Source organism: Oncorhynchus mykiss, unplaced genomic scaffold, assembly GCF_013265735.2.
Source record: "Oncorhynchus mykiss isolate Arlee unplaced genomic scaffold, USDA_OmykA_1.1 un_scaffold_197, whole genome shotgun sequence".
In the NCBI taxonomy this organism is placed as follows: Eukaryota; Metazoa; Chordata; class Actinopteri; order Salmoniformes; family Salmonidae; genus Oncorhynchus; species Oncorhynchus mykiss.
Genome location: NW_023493680.1, coordinates 107501 through 125000, shown reverse-complemented (window position 1 = coordinate 125000; position 17500 = coordinate 107501). Strand labels below are relative to the sequence as shown.

Sequence of the window (17500 nt, the reverse complement as noted above, 5' to 3'; positions counted from 1 at the left end):
TATTGGGTAATCTAATGGATTTTGGTTGTTTTTAATGACTGATTCAAGGATGTTCAATTTTTCTATAATTTCTAATTGGTTCTGTTGTAAGTCTTTTTGTGGGATGTTTTTGTATAGATTATCAAAGTAAGTTTTCCAAATTCCTACATCTTGTATGGCTAATTCTTGTGGCTTTGATGTGCTTAAATTGTTCCACATGTCCCAGAACTGATTTTGGTCAATTGCGTTTTCAATTTCATCAAGTGTCTTGTTGGTATAATTCAATTTCTTGCATTTCAGTGTTTGTTTATACTGTTTCAGAGTTTCAAAGTATTCATATCGTAGCTCTGGGTTGTTTTGCTGCTTATGTTTTTTGTTTGACATTTGTCTTAGGTGTTTTCTAATTGTTTTACATTCATTATCAAACCATTTGTCAGAAACATTTTGATTTTTGCTTCTGATGTTGCATTGCTTTGGTTTTCTCAAATTTGCTTTCAATGCTGCTTTTTGGAATATGCAGTTGATGTTTTGGGTAGCTGAATTGACACCATCTTTATTGTTTTGGTACTGTGAGTTATTGAAAAACTGTATAGAGTTCATCATTTCATTTGAGTTCAATGTTTCAATGAATGCCTCTGCACTGTTTGGAGCCCATCTGAACGATTGGTTTATGTTGTAAAGTTTATTGGGCTGTTTTTTTGAATGAATATTGCCGGTTAATTTCTTCAGAAACACGTTGATCTGACTGTGATCTGACAATGGTGTCTGTGGTCTGACAGTGAATGCACTAATGGAGGAGGGGTCAATGTCAGTGATGGCATAATCGACTACACTTGTCCCAAGAGCTGAGCAGTAAGTAAACTGACCTAAAGAGTCCCCTCTGATTCTACCATTAAGCATGTACAGGCCTAAGGCTCGACAGAGATGTACTAACTCTTTTCCATTTTTGTTCAGTATTTGGTCAGGACTGTTGCTATTATTTATAATAGGGCTACTGTACAAGGAGGGGTGTCCAAATATGTGGTGGTTACCTCCCGCATCAGTGTAGTCAGGCTCAGAACCTGTTCTTGCATTGAAATCTCCACAAAGAAGCACTTTACCCTGCGCCTGAAATGTAATGATTTCTGTCTGGAGATTGTCAAAAAACTGATCATCATAATATGATGAATCTGAAGGAGGAGCATAAGCTGCACATATGTATACATCATTGTCACAATAGATTGTACCTTTGTTAAGTTTTAGCCAAATGTGAGTGGTACCTTTTTTCATTTCATTCAGTGCTAAGTCCTGCTTATGCCAAATGATGATTCCACCTGAGTCTCGGCCCCGTTTAACATTTTTATGTTTGATTGATGGTATTAAACTTTCTCTATAGCCTGAGGGACACTGAGTATCTATGTCTCCACGACACCATGTTTCCAGTAGGATTATGATGTCCTGTCCCTTGATGTTTTTAATCAATTCTGGATTAGTTGTTTTATAACCAAAATGTGAAGAGTATAGGCCCTGGATATTCCAAGAGCTGATAGTTAATGATCTCATTTATAATAAGTGATATTCACTGGTTTGAGTAAAGTACATCGAAAATAACAAAAAAAATAAAATACTATATATATATATATATATATATATATATATATATATACATATACATACATACATATATACACATATACATACATATATACATACACATACATATATATATATATATATATACATACACATACACATACATACACATACATACATATACACACATACACACACACACACACACACACACACACACACACACACACACACACACACACACACACACACACACACACACACACACACACACACACATACACACACACACATATATATATACATATATATACACATACACATATATATATATATATATATATATATATACACACATACACACACACGCGCACACACACACACAGACACACACCATTACATATAATAATTATTATAATACCGGTGTCAATACATTTAGGAATATTTGTAAACAAATGAATAAGAATGGAATAAGATTGCACTGTACTTATTTTATGTGCAATCTGCAACCCTGTGTGTTTGTGTGTGTGTGTGTGTGCGCGTGTGTGCCCGTGTGTGAATTAAAGGGACTGTCTAGCTCAGTAGTCTGCATATTAGTTGCAGTAGTTGGCGCACCTCTCCTATCTCTGATTGTTCTAGGGGTCTTCTGCCAGAGGTTACCTCAGCATATGTAGGCTGACGATCTAATTGATACATGGTGTGGACTGCATCATGTGGTCTACTTCCCTGAAGGGCAGTGTTCTGACCGACCCTGGAGTAGTGGTCAGAGCTGTGTTGTGATGGGCTGGGTCTAGTAGAGCTGTGTTGTGATGGGACAGGTCTAGTAGAGCTGTGTTGTGATGGGCCGGGTCTAGTAGAGCTGTGTTGTGATGGGCCGGGTCTAGTAGAGCTGTGTTGTGATTGGCCGGGTCTAGTAGAGCTGTGTTGTGATGGGCCGGGTCTAGTAGAGCTGTGTTGTGATGGGCCGGGTCTAGTAGAGCTGTGTTGTGATGGGCCAGGTCTAGTAGAGCTGTGTTGGGATGGGCCGGGTCTAGTAGAGCTGTGTTGTGAAGGGCCGGGTCTAGTAGAGCTGTGTTGTGATGGGCCGGGTCTAGTAGAGCTGTGCTGTGTTGGGCCTGGTCTAGTAGAGCTGTGCTGTAATAAGCCATGTCTGGCTCTTTTCTCCTCGGGATGGTGGAGGTACTGTTGTTTCAGAAGGTGGGGCGGGGGACCTTTGTTGCTGGGGTGATGGGTGTGTGGGTCCCTGCCAAGTGTTGCATCTTTTAGGTCCTTGGCAAAGGTTCTGATACTGTCCTGATCAAGATGTATATTATCATATAAGTGTTGACATGTCAGAGTGGGGTGGTGAGCCGTTCTGACGTTGAGCAGTGAGGCACAGTCCACAGTGATCTGTTGATTTATTTTGTCGATCAACTTTTCTGGGAAGTCTTTTCTTGGTAGGAGGGTGGACACAACTATATTGGTTGTTGGGAACATAGCCTGTGCCCGTTCTGCCACTCTTCTCACTGCCCCAGATACATTTTCACCTTTGGCATGAAGGTCGTTTGTGCCAGTGTGGATGATGATGTTGTCAGGGGTGTCAATCCTGGTCTGACTGAGTAGCTGCATTGCACTCTCAGTTGTAGGACACCAGAACTTATACACCTGGTGTCTAGGGAATAATCTTTCCTGGACTAAGAACTTCCCATTTGAATCAATTAGAATTGCAGTTGTGGGTGATTGTCTGGGTGGAGCAGACTGGGAGGCTGGTATTCTGACCTGGGCTGGAGCAGACTGGGAGGCTGGTAGGTTAACCTGGGTTGGAGCAGACTGGGAGGCTGGTATTCTGACCTGGGCTGGAGCAGACTGGGAGGCTGGTAGGTTGACCTGGGCTGGAGCAGACTGGGAGGCTGGTAGGTTAACCTGGGCTGGAGCAGACTGGGAGGCTGGTATTCTGACCTGGGCTGGAGCAGACTGGGAGGCTGGAAGGTTGACCTGGGCTGGAGCAGACTGGGAGGCTGGTAGGTTAACCTGGGCTGGAGCAGACTGGGAGGCTGGTATTCTGACCTGGGCTGGAGCAGACTGGGAGGCTGGTAGGTTGACCTGGGCTGGAGCAGACTGGGAGGCTGGTAGGTTAACCTGGGCTGGAGCAGACTGGGAGGCTGGTATTCTGACCTGGGCTGGAGCAGACTGGGAGGCTGGTAGGTTGACCTGGGCTGGAGCAGACTGAGAGGCTGGTAGGTTGACCTGGGCTGGAGCAGACTGGTAGGCTGGTGCAGTGTCATCCGGCTGTGTAGTGGAGGCCATGCTGGTCTCAGGTTCTGCTTGTGTTGTACCAAGCTGGTGGACATGTTCTCTAGATGCAGAGGACACAATGACTCTCTGCCGGTTGAGGGTGTCAATGTACCTCTCTTTTTGTTCGAGCTCCTTTCTAGTTGTGCTCAGATGTACTCTGAGGTCATCATTTGTCTGACTCAGCTTGTCCATTCTGCTTTCTAATTTAGCTATGGATGCTCTGCTCTCCTCCCTGAACTGTTTCATCTCTTCTTTGAGTTTCTGGACAGTGTCCTCCTCTTGAAGCTTCTTCTCTCTGAGTTCTATGACCTCTGCTTCGACTAGAGAGAGGGTGTTGTGGAAACGTTGCATAGCAGGTGTTCTTATTGAAATTGTCATGTCCTTGACTCTGTCTGCTGCAGGTGAGGTAGGTAAAGGGACGTTGAGGGCTTCCTGCTGGGTCACAGAGACCATTGGGGTCTGCTTTTCTCCATCTCCCTCCTTGACTTTTTCCTCATTTTCTGAGATGATGTCAGCGTCTTCTTTTAGGGTAGCAAACCTATTCTCAAAAGCCTGGAGGCTTGAATCATTGCCTTGTATCAATACAGTTCCATTATTATATAAGTTTACTGTTTGATATGTGTTGCTCTGGTCAGCTTCTTCAAAAATGCTGATCTGACATCCTTGGCTGATGCCCCTCTTTTTTGAGAAAGGGAAATGGTTGCAAATAACCTTTTTCCATATGTTCCCTCGATTGGTATTAAAAATTAAATTTGCTCTTGTTTTGTAACTGGTAAGATCTGCAAACAGGCATTCATGGTTCTGTCCCATCAACAAACCTTTGAAACTTTTCTTAGCTTTCTCTGTTTGGATGTCTGGTGGGTAAACAATTTCCATAGCAACGCTGGTGATGTTGGCTACAATGTTGCAATAGAAGTGCTGTTTCTTGTATAATGCTCTCTTGTTTCTTCACAGGACTGTTTCACTTTGTTGTCCTTTTTTCTTTTCCTTTTTCTTCTGTCCTTATTTTGTCCTTATTTTGTCTTCCTTTCTTCTGTTAACTAGATATTTTTTTGTTATTCTTTGTAAGCTAGCTAGCTTCTTCCAGGAGAGTCCCTAGCAACTGCTTAGCAACATGTAAACAATTCAGCTAACAATTCAGCTAGCTAAGATAACTGTATAATTTTATGAAAAATAGTTACTTTTTCAAAATCCTGTCTTTTTGGTTTGTTGCTTGTATTGTCTTCTATTGAGTCTTGCAGTTTTCTTTTGATTTTTTCGATGTACTTCACTCTAAAAAACCATTTAAATCTCAATATATACAGGAGCTCATTTTTTCAGCAGCTGCTCAATTTGGAACTCCGGAACTCTCTCTCTCTCTCTCTCTCGATCTCGTTATCTCTCTCTCTCTTGTTATCTCTCTCTCTGTGTCTGTGATGAGGAAGCCTAAGGCGAGACAACAGTGAGGATGAATAACAAGCCTGGATCGTCACGCATTAATACATGTAAACACACACACACCCCAACACAACACACACCTCAACACAACAAACACACACACACACACACATTACCCCGAGAAGAAGAAAGAAAATCCCTTGCGATTGTATTTTTATATATTTTATAAAGCTTTTTATTCATTGATGGAAATACATTTGACCTGTCGGTCAATAGGTTAATTAGCATAATTCATAATTGAGTGGTATTCAATTGGCCTGTGTATTTTCCTTAGTCGTCGTGTGTCTTATTTATCTAACACAACTAACACACAGCAAACAGAGAGCGGGATTTTATCCTGTAGCTCTTCAGCAGGTCGCTGCAGGAGGACAACATTCTGAGAGGGATTTTATCCTGTAGCTCCTCAGTAGGTCGCTGCAGGAGGACAACATGCTGAGAGGGATTTTATCCTGTAGCTCCTCAGTAGGTCGCTGCAGGAGGACAACATTCTGAGAGGGATTTTACCCTGTAGCTCCTCAGTAGGTCACTGCAGGAGGACAACATTCTGAGAGGGATTTTATCCTGTAGCTCCTCAGTAGGTCGCTGCAGGAGGACAACATTCTGAGAGGGATTTTATCCTGTAGCTCCTCACTAGGTCGCTGCAGGAGGACAACATTCTGAGAGGGATTTTATCCTGTAGCTCCTCAGTAGGTCGCTGCAGGAGGACAACATTCTGAGAGTGATGTTATCCTGTAGCTCCTCACTAGGTCGCTGCAGGAGGACAACATTCTGAGAGGGATTTTATCCTGTAGCTCCTCAGTAGGTCGCTGCAGGAGGACAGCATTCTGAGAGGGATGTTATCCTGTAGCTCCTCAGTAGGTCGCTGCAGGAGGACAGCATTCTGAGAGGGATGTTATCCTGTAGCTCCTCAGTAGGTCGCTGCAGGAGGAAAACATTCTGAGAGGAATTTTATCCTGTAGCTCCTCAGTAGGTCGCTGCAGGAGGACAACATTCTGAGAGTGATGTTATCCTGTAGCTCCTCACTAGGTCGCTGCAGGAGGACAACATTCTGAGAGGGATTTTATCCTGTAGCTCCTCAGTAGGTCGCTGCAGGAGGACAACATTCTGAGAGGGATGTTATCCTGTAGCTCCTCACTAGGTCGCTGCAGGAGGACAACATTCTGAGAGGGATTTTATCCTGTAGCTCCTCAGTAGGTCGCTGCAGGAGGACAGCATTCTGAGAGGGATGTTATCCTGTAGCTCCTCAGTAGGTCGCTGCAGGAGGACAACATTCTGAGTTGGATTTCATCCTGTAGCTCCTCAGTAGGTCCCTGCAGGAGGACAACATTCTGAGAGTGATTCCTCCTGTAGCTCCTCAGTAGGTCCCTGCAGGAGGACAACATTCTGAGAGGGATTTCATCCTGTAGCTCCTCAGTAGGTCCCTGCAGGAGGACAACATTCTGAGAGTGATTCCTCCTGTAGCTCCTCAGTAGGTCCCTGCAGGAGGACAACATTCTGAGAGGGATTTTATCCTGTAGCTCCTCAGTAGGTCCCTGCAGGAGGACAACATTCTGAGAGGGATTTTACCCTGTAGCTCCTCAGTAGGTCGCTGCAGGAGGACAACATTCTGAGAGGGATTTTATCCTGTAGCTCCTCAGTAGGTCGCTGCAGGAGGACAACATTCTGAGAGGGATTTTATCCTGTAGCTCCTCAGTAGGTCCCTGCAGGAGGACAACATTCTAAGAGTGATTCCTCCTGTAGCTCCTCAGCAGGAAAACGTGTTTTCAGAAGACTGTTCGTGGCGCAACACATCAAATCAAATCAAATCAAATTGTATTCGTCACATGAGCCAAATACAACAGGTGTAAACATTACAGTGAAATGCTGACGAGCCCTTAACCAACAGGTGTAAACATTACAGTGAAATGCTGACTGACCAGCCCTTAACCAACAGGTGTAAACATTACAGTGAAATGCTGACCGACCAGCCCTTAACCAACAGGTGTAAACATTACAGTGAAATGCTGACCAGCCCTTAACCAACAGGTGTAAACATTACAGTGAAATGCTGACCGACCAGCCCTTAACCAACAGGTGTAAACATTACAGTGAAATGCTGACGAGCCCTTAACCAACAGGTGTAAACATCACAGTGAAATGCTGACTGACCAGCCCTTAACCAACAGGTGTAAACATTACAGTGAAATGCTGACCGACCAGCCCTTAACCAACAGGTGTAAACATTACAGTGAAATGCTGACCGACCAGCCCTTAACCAACAGGTGTAAACATTACAGTGAAATGCTGACCGACGAGCCCTTAACCAACAGGTGTAAACATCACAGTGAAATGCTGACTGACCAGCCCTTAACCAACAGGTGTAAACATTACAGTGAAATGCTGACCGACCAGCCCTTAACCAACAGGTGTAAACATTACAGTGAAATGCTGACTGACCAGCCCTTAACCAACAGGTGTAAACATTACAGTGAAATGCTGACCAGCCCTTAACCAACAAGTGTAAACATTACAGTGAAATGCTGACGAGCCCTTAACCAACAGGTGTAAACATCACAGTGAAATGCTGAACAGCCCTTAACCAACAGGTGTAAACATTACAGTGAAATGCTGACTGACCAGCCCTTAACCAACAGGTGTAAACATTACAGTGAAATGCTGACTGACCAGCCCTTAACCAACAGGTGTAAACATTACAGTGAAATGCTGACCGACCAGCCCTTAACCAACAGGTGTAAACATTACAGTGAAATGCTGACCGACGAGCCCCTTAACCAACAAGTGTAAACATCACAGTGAAATGCTGACCGACCAGCCCCTTAACCAACAGGTGTAAACATCACAGTGAAATGCTGACCGACCAGCCCTTAACCAACAGGTGTAAACATCACAGTGAAATGCTGACTGACCAGCCCTTAACCAACAGGTGTAAACATTACAGTGAAATGCTGACCGACTAGCCCTTAACCAACAGGTGTAAACATTACAGTGAAATGCTGACCGACGAGCCCCTTAACCAACAAGTGTAAACATCACAGTGAAATGCTGACCGACCAGCCCTTAACCAACAGGTGTAAACATCACAGTGAAATGCTGACTGACCAGCCCTTAACCAACAGGTGTAAACATTACAGTGAAATGCTGACCGACGAGCCCCTTAACCAACAGGTGTAGACATCACAGTGAAATGCTGACCGACGAGCCCCTTAACCAACAGTGTGTTTTAAGAAAAATACAACAATATCAAAATGTAGAATTCTAAATGCCATCTGGAGTTAAAAACAGTTTTTAAAAATATAAATCATTTTCTACATTTCGGCGCAGCGGGCCAAGTGCTTCTATTCAACCCCCACAGCGTTATCAGGAGAAACCAGACGACGTGCTTGTTGATCACACGGAGCCACTACAGACACCAGACAATGAAAACACTTGACAAATCTCCTAAAAAACGATAGGTTATGAAATGAACCAAAACTGTAGCAGGTTGTGAACTCTGCAAAACGTACGTTTCCACTCTGAGAATGAGAACGGTAAAATGACTGTAATTAATACCTGCATTTATGAACAGCCACACTACTTTACTACACTACTACACTGCTTTACTGTAATTAATACCTGCATTTATTAACATCCACACTACTTTACTACACTACTACACTGCTTTACTGTAATTAATACCTGCATTTATTAACAGCCACACTACTTTACTACACTACTACACTGCTTTACTGTAATTAATACCTGCATTTATTAACAGCCACACTACTTTACTACACTACTACACTACTTTACTACACTACTACACTGCTTTACTGTAATTAATACCTGCATTTATTAACAGCCACACTACTTTACTACACTACTACACTACTTTACTACACTACTTTACTACACTACTACACTGCTTTACTGTAATTAATACCTGCATTTATTAACAGCCACACTACTTTACTACACTACTACACTGCTTTACTGTAATTAATACCTGCATTTATGAACAGCCACACTACTTTACTACACTACCACACTGCTTTACTGTAATTAATACCTGCATTTATGAACAGCCACACTACTTTACTACACTACTACACTGCTTTACTGTAATTCATACCAGCATTTATTAACAGACACACTACTTTACTACACTACTACACTGCTTTACTGTAATGAATACCTGCATTTATTAACAGACACACTACTTTACTACACTACTACACTACACTACTTTACTACACTACTTTACTACACTACTACACTGCTTTACTGTAATTAATACCTGCATTTATTAACAGACACACTACTTTACTACACTACTACACTACTTTACTGTAATTAATACCTGCATTTATGAACAGACATGAATGGAACCAAATGATGGGGATTAACGCTACATTTACTACTGGTGACGTGTACTGGGGGAATTGATAAAACACGATTCACACGATGAAACAATGAATGTGCATGAATCTGCGGGAGAAAGCTCAGCCGTTCTGAGCCCTTCACCGCTGGATTAAAACCTACATTTAACCGTCAAAAGTCTATGTTTATCACACCGTGGATTCTGGAGTCAATTTATATCTTGTTGCCACTCTTCTCTGTCTGTCTGAGGAGAGCTCTCTACGTGACGAAAGAGAATAGCAGCTCCCCTGTCGACACAGAACCAGTCAGTACTAGAGACCACCTGGAGACAGAACCAGTCAGTACTAGAGAACCACCTGGAGACAGAACCAGTCAGTACTAGAGAACCAGTCAGTACTAGAGACAACCTGGAGACAGAACCAGTCAGTACTAGAGAACCAGTCAGTACTAGAGACCACCTGGAGACAGAACCAGTCAGTACTAGAGACCACCTGGAGACAGAACCAGTCAGTACTAGAGACCACCTGGAGACAGAACCAGTCAGTACTAGAGAACCAGTCAGTACTAGAGACCACCTGGAGACAGAACCAGTCAGTACTAGAAACCCAGTCAGTACTAGAGAACCAGTCAGTACTAGAGAACCAGTCAGTACTAGAGACCACCTGGAGACAGAACCAGTCAGTACTAGAAACCCAGTCAGTACTAGAGAACCAGTCAGTACTAGAGACCACCTGGAGACAGAACCAGTCAGTACTAGAGAACCAGTCAGTACTAGAGAACCAGTCAGTACTAGAGACCACCTGGAGACAGAACCAGTCAGTACTAGAAACCCAGTCAGTACTAGAGAACCAGTCAGTACTAGAGACCACCTGGAGACAGAACCAGTCAGTACTAGAAACCCAGTCAGTACTAGAGAACCAGTCAGTACTAGAGACCACCTGGAGACAGAACCAGTCAGTACTAGAGACCACCTGGAGACAGAACCAGTCAGTACTAGAACCAGTCAGTACTAGAGACCACCTGGAGACAGAACCAGTCAGTACTAGAGACCACCTGGAGACAGAACCAGTCAGTACTAGAGACCACCTGGAGACAGAACCAGTCAGTACAAGAGACCACCTAGAGACAGAACCAGTCAGTACTAGAGACTACCTGGAGACAGAACCAGTCAGTACTAGAGACTACCTGGAGACAGAACCAGTCAGTACTAGAGAACCAGTCAGTACTAGAGACCCAGTCAGTACTAGAGACGACCTGGAGACAGAACCAGTCAGTACTAGAGACCACCTGGAGACAGAACCAGTCAGTACTAGAACCAGTCAGTACTAGAGACCACCTGGAGACAGAACCAGTCAGTACTAGAGACCACCTGGAGACAGAACCAGTCAGTACTAGAGACCACCTGGAGACAGAACCAGTCAGTACAAGAGACCACCTGGAGACAGAACCAGTCAGTACTAGAGAACCAGTCAGTACTAGAGAACCAGTCAGTACTAGAGACCACCTGGAGACAGAACCAGTCAGTACTAGAGAACCAGTCAGTACTAGAGACCACCTGGAGACAGAACCAGTCAGTACTAGAGAACCAGTCAGTACTAGAGACCCAGTCAGTACTAGAGAACCAGTCAGTACTAGAGAACCAGTCAGTACTAGAGACCACCTGGAGACAGAACCAGTCAGTACTAGAGACCACCTGGAGACAAAACCAGTCAGTACTAGAGACCACCTGGAGACAAAACCAGTCAGTACTAGAGAACCAGTCAGTACTAGAGACCACCTGGAGACAGAACCAGTCAGTACTAGAGAACCAGTCAGTACTAGAGACCACCTGGAGACAGAGGAGTTCAGCTGAACAGAGAGAGAGAGAGAGAGGGAGAGAGAGAGAGAGAGAAAGAGAGAGAGAGAGACAGAGAGAGAGGGGATCATCCGAGGTCTTGAGCAGAGTATAGGTGAAGAGGAATCTGTTGTTTACACTGGAAGAAAACTGTCAGCACCACACACACTCAGAGTTACCTGGTCACATTAACCTGTGTCTCTCTCTCTCTTTCTCTCTCCTCCTCTTCTACCTATTGTCCTACTCTCTCTTTCTCCTATAGATAGATACCCCACCAAAAACCTTACCAAGCAGATACCCCACCCTAAACCTTACCAAGCAGATACCCCACCCTAAACCTTACCAAGCAGATACCCCACCCTAAACCTTACCAAGCAGATACCCCACCCTAAACCTTACCAAGCAGATACCCCACCCTAAACCTTACCAAGCAGATACCCCACCCTAAACCTTACCAAGCAGATACCCCACCCTAAACCTTACCAAGCAGATACCCCACCCTAAACCTTACCAAGCAGATACCCCACCCTAAACCTTACCAAGCAGATACCCCACCCTAAACCTTACCAAGCAGATACCTCACCCTAAACCTTACCAAGCAGATACCCCACCCTAAACCTTACCAAGCAGATACCCCACCCTAAACCTTACCAAGCAGATACCCCACCCTAAACCTTACCAAGCAGATACCCCACCCTAAACCTTACCAAGCAGATACCCCACCCTAAACCTTACCAAGCAGATACCCCGTTTTGCAGTTTCAGCCATCCATTCATCTACTAATTTCTCCACACACACTGTCTGTTTTCACACATATTCTGATACAATAAAACACCCACAAGAGGCAAAAACAACGAGACAGATGACTTCACATAGCCATCGTCTCCCTCCTCACCTTCCTCCCTCACTCCCTCCCTCCCCTCCCCACCCCCTCTCCCTCCCCACCCCCACTACCTCCCACCCTCCCTCCCCACCCCCTCTCCCTCCCTCCCCACCCCCTCTCCCTCCCTCCCTCCCTCCCCCTCATCTCTCCCTCCCCACCCCCTCTCCCTCCCTCCTCAACTCTACATCCCCACCCCTCTCCCTCCCTCCCTCCCCACCCCCTCTCCATCACTCCCTCGCCCTCATCTCTCCCTCCCCCCTCCCTCCCCCTCATCTCTCCCTCCCTCCCCCTCTCCCTCCCCCTCATCTCTCCCTCCGCTCCCCCTCTCCCTCCCTCCTCACCCCCTCCCTCGCCACCCCCTCCCTCCTCACCTCGGGTGCAGCAGGTAGCCTCGAGGTTAGAGAGTTGGGTCGGTACCCGATAAGTTGCCGGTCCAAATAACCCTGAGCCGGCAAGTTAAACAAATCTGTTGATGTGCTCTTGAGCAAGGCACTTAACCACATTCGCTTCAGGGGCCCTGAGCAATGTGAACCCTGCAGATGTCTCAGGGGGAGTTAGGATGTGATAAAAAGGACACATATACCCCCCCCCCCAATCATTATAATGATACATTCATCAGCCATGACCATAGAGGATCTCCCTCCTCACCTCATCAGCCATGACCATAGAGGATCTCCCTCCTCACCTCATCAGCCATGACCATAGAGGATCTCCCTCCTCACCTCATCAGCCATGACCATAGAGGATCTCCCTCCTCACCTCATCAGCCATGACCATAGAGGATCTCCCTCCCTCCCTCCTCACCTCATCAGCCATGAACACAGAGGATCTCCCTCCTCACCTCATCAGCCATGACCACAGAGGATCTCCCTCCTCCCTCCCTCCTCACCTCATCAGCCATGACCATAGAGGATCTCCCTCCTCACCTCATCAGCCATGACCATAGAGGATCTCCCTCCCCACCTCATCAGCCATGAACACAGAGGATCTCCCTCCTCCCTCCTCACCTCATCAGCCATGACCACAGAGGATCTCCCTCCTCCCTCCCTCATCACCTCATCAGCCATGACCATAGAGGATCTCCTTCCCCACCTCATCAGCCATGACCATAGAGGAACTCCCTCCTCACCTCATCAGCCATGAACATAGAGGATCTCCCTCCTCCCTCCTCACCTCATCAGCCATGACCATAGAGGATCTCCCTCCTCACTTCATCAGCCATGACCATAGAGATCTCCCTCCTCACCTCATCAGCCATTAACATAGAGGATATTCCTCCTCCCTCCTCACCTCATCAGCCATGAACATAGAGAATCTACCTCCTCCCTCCTCACCTCATCAGCCATGACCATAGAGGATCTCCCTCCTCACCTCATCAGCCATGAACATAGAGGATCTCCCTCCTCACCTCATCAGCCATGACCATAGAGGATCTCCCTCCTCACCTCATCAGCCATGACCATAGAGGATCTCCCTCCTCACCTCATCAGCCATGACCATAGAGGATCTCCCTCCTCACCTCATCAGCCATGACCATAGAGGATCTCCCTCCTCACCTCATCAGCCATGACCATAGAGGATCTCCCTCCTCACCTCATCAGCCATTACCATAGAGGATCTCCCTCCTCACCTCATCAGCCATGACCATAGAGGATCTCCCTCCTCACCTCATCAGCCATGAACATAGAGGATCTCCCTCCTCCCTCCCTCCCTCCTCACCTTATCAGCCATGATCATGGAGGATCCCCCGTGGATGCCCAGGATGGGGATCAGTGTCTGGGAGGAAATAAAATCCAATATCTGAGCGATGGCCTCCTGGTCCGTCCCGTCTCCGAACACCACCCCGTGGATCTTGGTCCCAGACATCAGGTCGCACACGTGGGTGATGATACTCTTGGGGTCAGTCTCGTTGACCAATACGGTGACCACGTTGACGTCCATGGGGTCGTCTTTGCTCCAGAGAGCCCGAATGTCCCGGTCGGAGATGTAGCGCGTACGGCCCAGGATCACAGCGATGTTGAGGATGGGGACCTTCTGACCTTCGACCTCCATGACCAGGGTCACCAGGGTCACCAGGGAACACAGGAGAGCTGGGAAGGCCAGGGTCAGCCCCCTGCCCACTGACATGTTGAGACACTTCATCTCCTGTGGGAGAGAGAGAGGGAGAGAGAGAGAGAGAGAGAGAGAGAGAGAGAGACAGAGAGAGAGACAGAGAGAGAGACAGAGAGAGAGAGAGAAGGAGAGAGAGAGAGAGAGAGAGAGACAGAGAGAGAGAGAGACAGAGAGAGAGAGAGAGAGAGAGAGAGAGCGAGAGAGAGAGAGAGCGGGATAGAGAGAGAGAGAGACAGAGAGAGAGAGAGAGAGAGAGACAGAGAGAGAGAGAGAGCGAGAGAGAGAGAGACAGAGAGAGAGAGAGAGAGAGCGAGAGAGAGAGAGAGCGGGATAGAGATTAATATAACATGGAGATACTGAAGAAGGTATTGAGTAAGGTAGGGACAGAAATATGTGTATTGAGAGAAAAAAAAGAGAAAAAATGTAGAAACCATAGAACTGATTGTAATTCTAGAACTGATTCTAATTCTAGAACAGATTTTAATTATAGAATACATTCTCATTCTAAATCTGATTGTAATTCTAGAACTGATTCTAATTCTAGAACTGATTCTAATTCTAGAACAGATTCTAATTCTAGAATACATTCTCATTCTAAATCAGATTGTGATTCTAGAACTGATTGTATACAACTATACTGAAGAGAAATAGAAACGCAACATGCAATAAATAATGTCATCGATTTTACTGAGTTACAGTTCATATGTGGAAATCAGTCAATTGAAATGAATTCATTAGGCCCTAATCTATGGATTTCACATGACTGGGAATACAGACATGCCTCTGTTTGTCGCAGATACCTTAAAATAAAATGGGTCTCAGCATCTCGTCACGGTATCTCTGAGCATTCAAATTGCCATCAATAAAATGCAATTGTGACGGCTGTCCGTAGTTTATGCCTGCCCCATACCATAACCCCACCGGCACCATGGGGCACTCTGTTCGCAACGTTGACATCGGCAAACCGCTCGGCCACGTGACGCCATCAACGTGGTCTGCGGTTGTGAGGCCGGTTGGACGTACTGCCAAATTCTCTAAAATGATGTTGGGAAAGCGGCTTATGGTAGAGAAATTAACATTCAATTATCTGACAACAGCTCTGGTGGACATTCCAGCAGTCAGCATGCCAATTGCACACTCCCTCAAAACATGAGAAATCTGTGGCATTGTGTTGTGCGACAAAACTCCTTATTTTAGATTGGCCTTTTATTGTCCCCAGCACAAAGTGCACCTGTGTAATGATCAGCCCTATTCCCTATATAGTACAATACTTTATACTACAGTCCTATTCCCTATATAGTGCGCTACTTTATACTACAGCCCTATTCCCTATATAGTGCACTACTTTGTACTACAGCCCTATTCCCTATATAGTGCGCTACTTTATACTACAGCCCTATTCCCTATATAGTGCACTACTTTGTACTACAGCCCTATTCCCTATATAGTGCACTACAGCCCTATTCCCTATATAGTGCACTACTTTATACTACAGCCCTATTCCCTATATAGTGAACTACTTTATACTACAGCCCTATTCCCTATATAGTACACTACTCTATACTACAGCCCTATTCCCTATATAGTGCACTACTTTATACTACAGCCCTATTCCCTATATAGTGCACTACAGCCCTATTCCCTATATAGTGCACTACTTTATACTACAGCCCTATTCCCTATATAGTGAACTACTTTATACTACAGCCCTATTCCCTATATAGTGCACTACTCTATACTACAGCCCTATTCCCTATATAGTGCACTACTTTATACTACAGCCCTATTCCCTATATAGTGCACTACTTTATACTACAGCCCTATTCCCTATATAGTGAACTACTTTATACTACAGCCCTATTCCCTATATAGTACACTACTTTATACTACAGCCCTATTCCCTATATAGTGCACTACTTTATACTACAGCCCTATTCCCTATATAGTACACTACTTTATACTACAGCCCTATTCCCTATATAGTACACTACTCTATACTACAGCCCTATTCCCTATATAGTGAACTACTTTATACTACAGCCCTATTCCCTATATAGTACACTACTCTATACTACAGCCCTATTCCCTATATAGTGCACTACTTTATACTACAGCCCTATTCCCTATATAGTGAACTACTTTATACTACAGCCCTATTCCCTATATAGTACACTACTCTATACTACAGCCCTATTCCCTATATAGTACACTACTTTATACTACAGCCCTATTGCCTATATAGTGAACTACTTTATACTACAGCCCTATTCCCTATATAGTGCACTACTTTATACTACAGCCCTATTCCCTATATAGTGCACTACTCTATACTACAGCCCTATTCCCTATATAGTACACTACTCTATACTACAGCCCTATTCCCTATATAGTGCACTACTTTATACTACAGCCCTATTCCCTATATAGTGAACTACTTTATACTACAGCCCTATTCCCTATATAGTACACTACTCTATACTACAGCCCTATTCCCTATATAGTGCACTACTTTATACTACAGCCCTATTGCCTATATAGTACACTACTAAAGACCAGAGCCCTATTCCCTATACAGTACACTAATTTATACTACAGCCCTATTCCCTATATAGTGAACTACTTTATACTACAGCCCTATTCCCTATATAGTACACTACTTTATACTACAGCCCTATTCCCTATATAGTACACTACTTTATACTACAGCCCTATTGCCTATATAGTACACTACTAAAGACCAGAGCCCTATTCCCTATACAGTACACTAATTTATACTACAGCCCTATTCCCTATATAGTACACTACTTTATACTACAGCCCTATTCCCTATATAGTGCACTACTTTATACTACAGCCCTATTCCCTATATAGTACACTACTCTATACTACAGCCCTATTCCCTATATAGTGCACTACTTTATACTACAGCCCTATTCCCTATATAGTGAACTACTTTATACTACAGCCCTATTCCCTATATAGTACACTACTCTATACTACAGCCCTATTCCCTATATAGTGCACTACTTTATACTACAGCCCTATATAGTGCA

The 17500-nt window shown here is 44.9% G+C and overlaps 1 protein-coding gene across 1 annotated transcript in view; it reads right to left on the bottom strand.

The window, feature by feature from the left end:
- The window catches only part of LOC110516086 (glutamate receptor ionotropic, NMDA 2A-like), a 342985-nt gene that overhangs the window by 294062 nt on the left and 31423 nt on the right, over nt 1–17500 (bottom strand). The window contains exon 2 of the mRNA XM_036972887.1: nt 14055–14480. Coding sequence (XP_036828782.1) covers nt 14055–14477 — 423 coding nt within the window. The 5' untranslated portion in view covers nt 14478–14480. The remainder of the gene's footprint in view (nt 1–14054; nt 14481–17500) is intronic.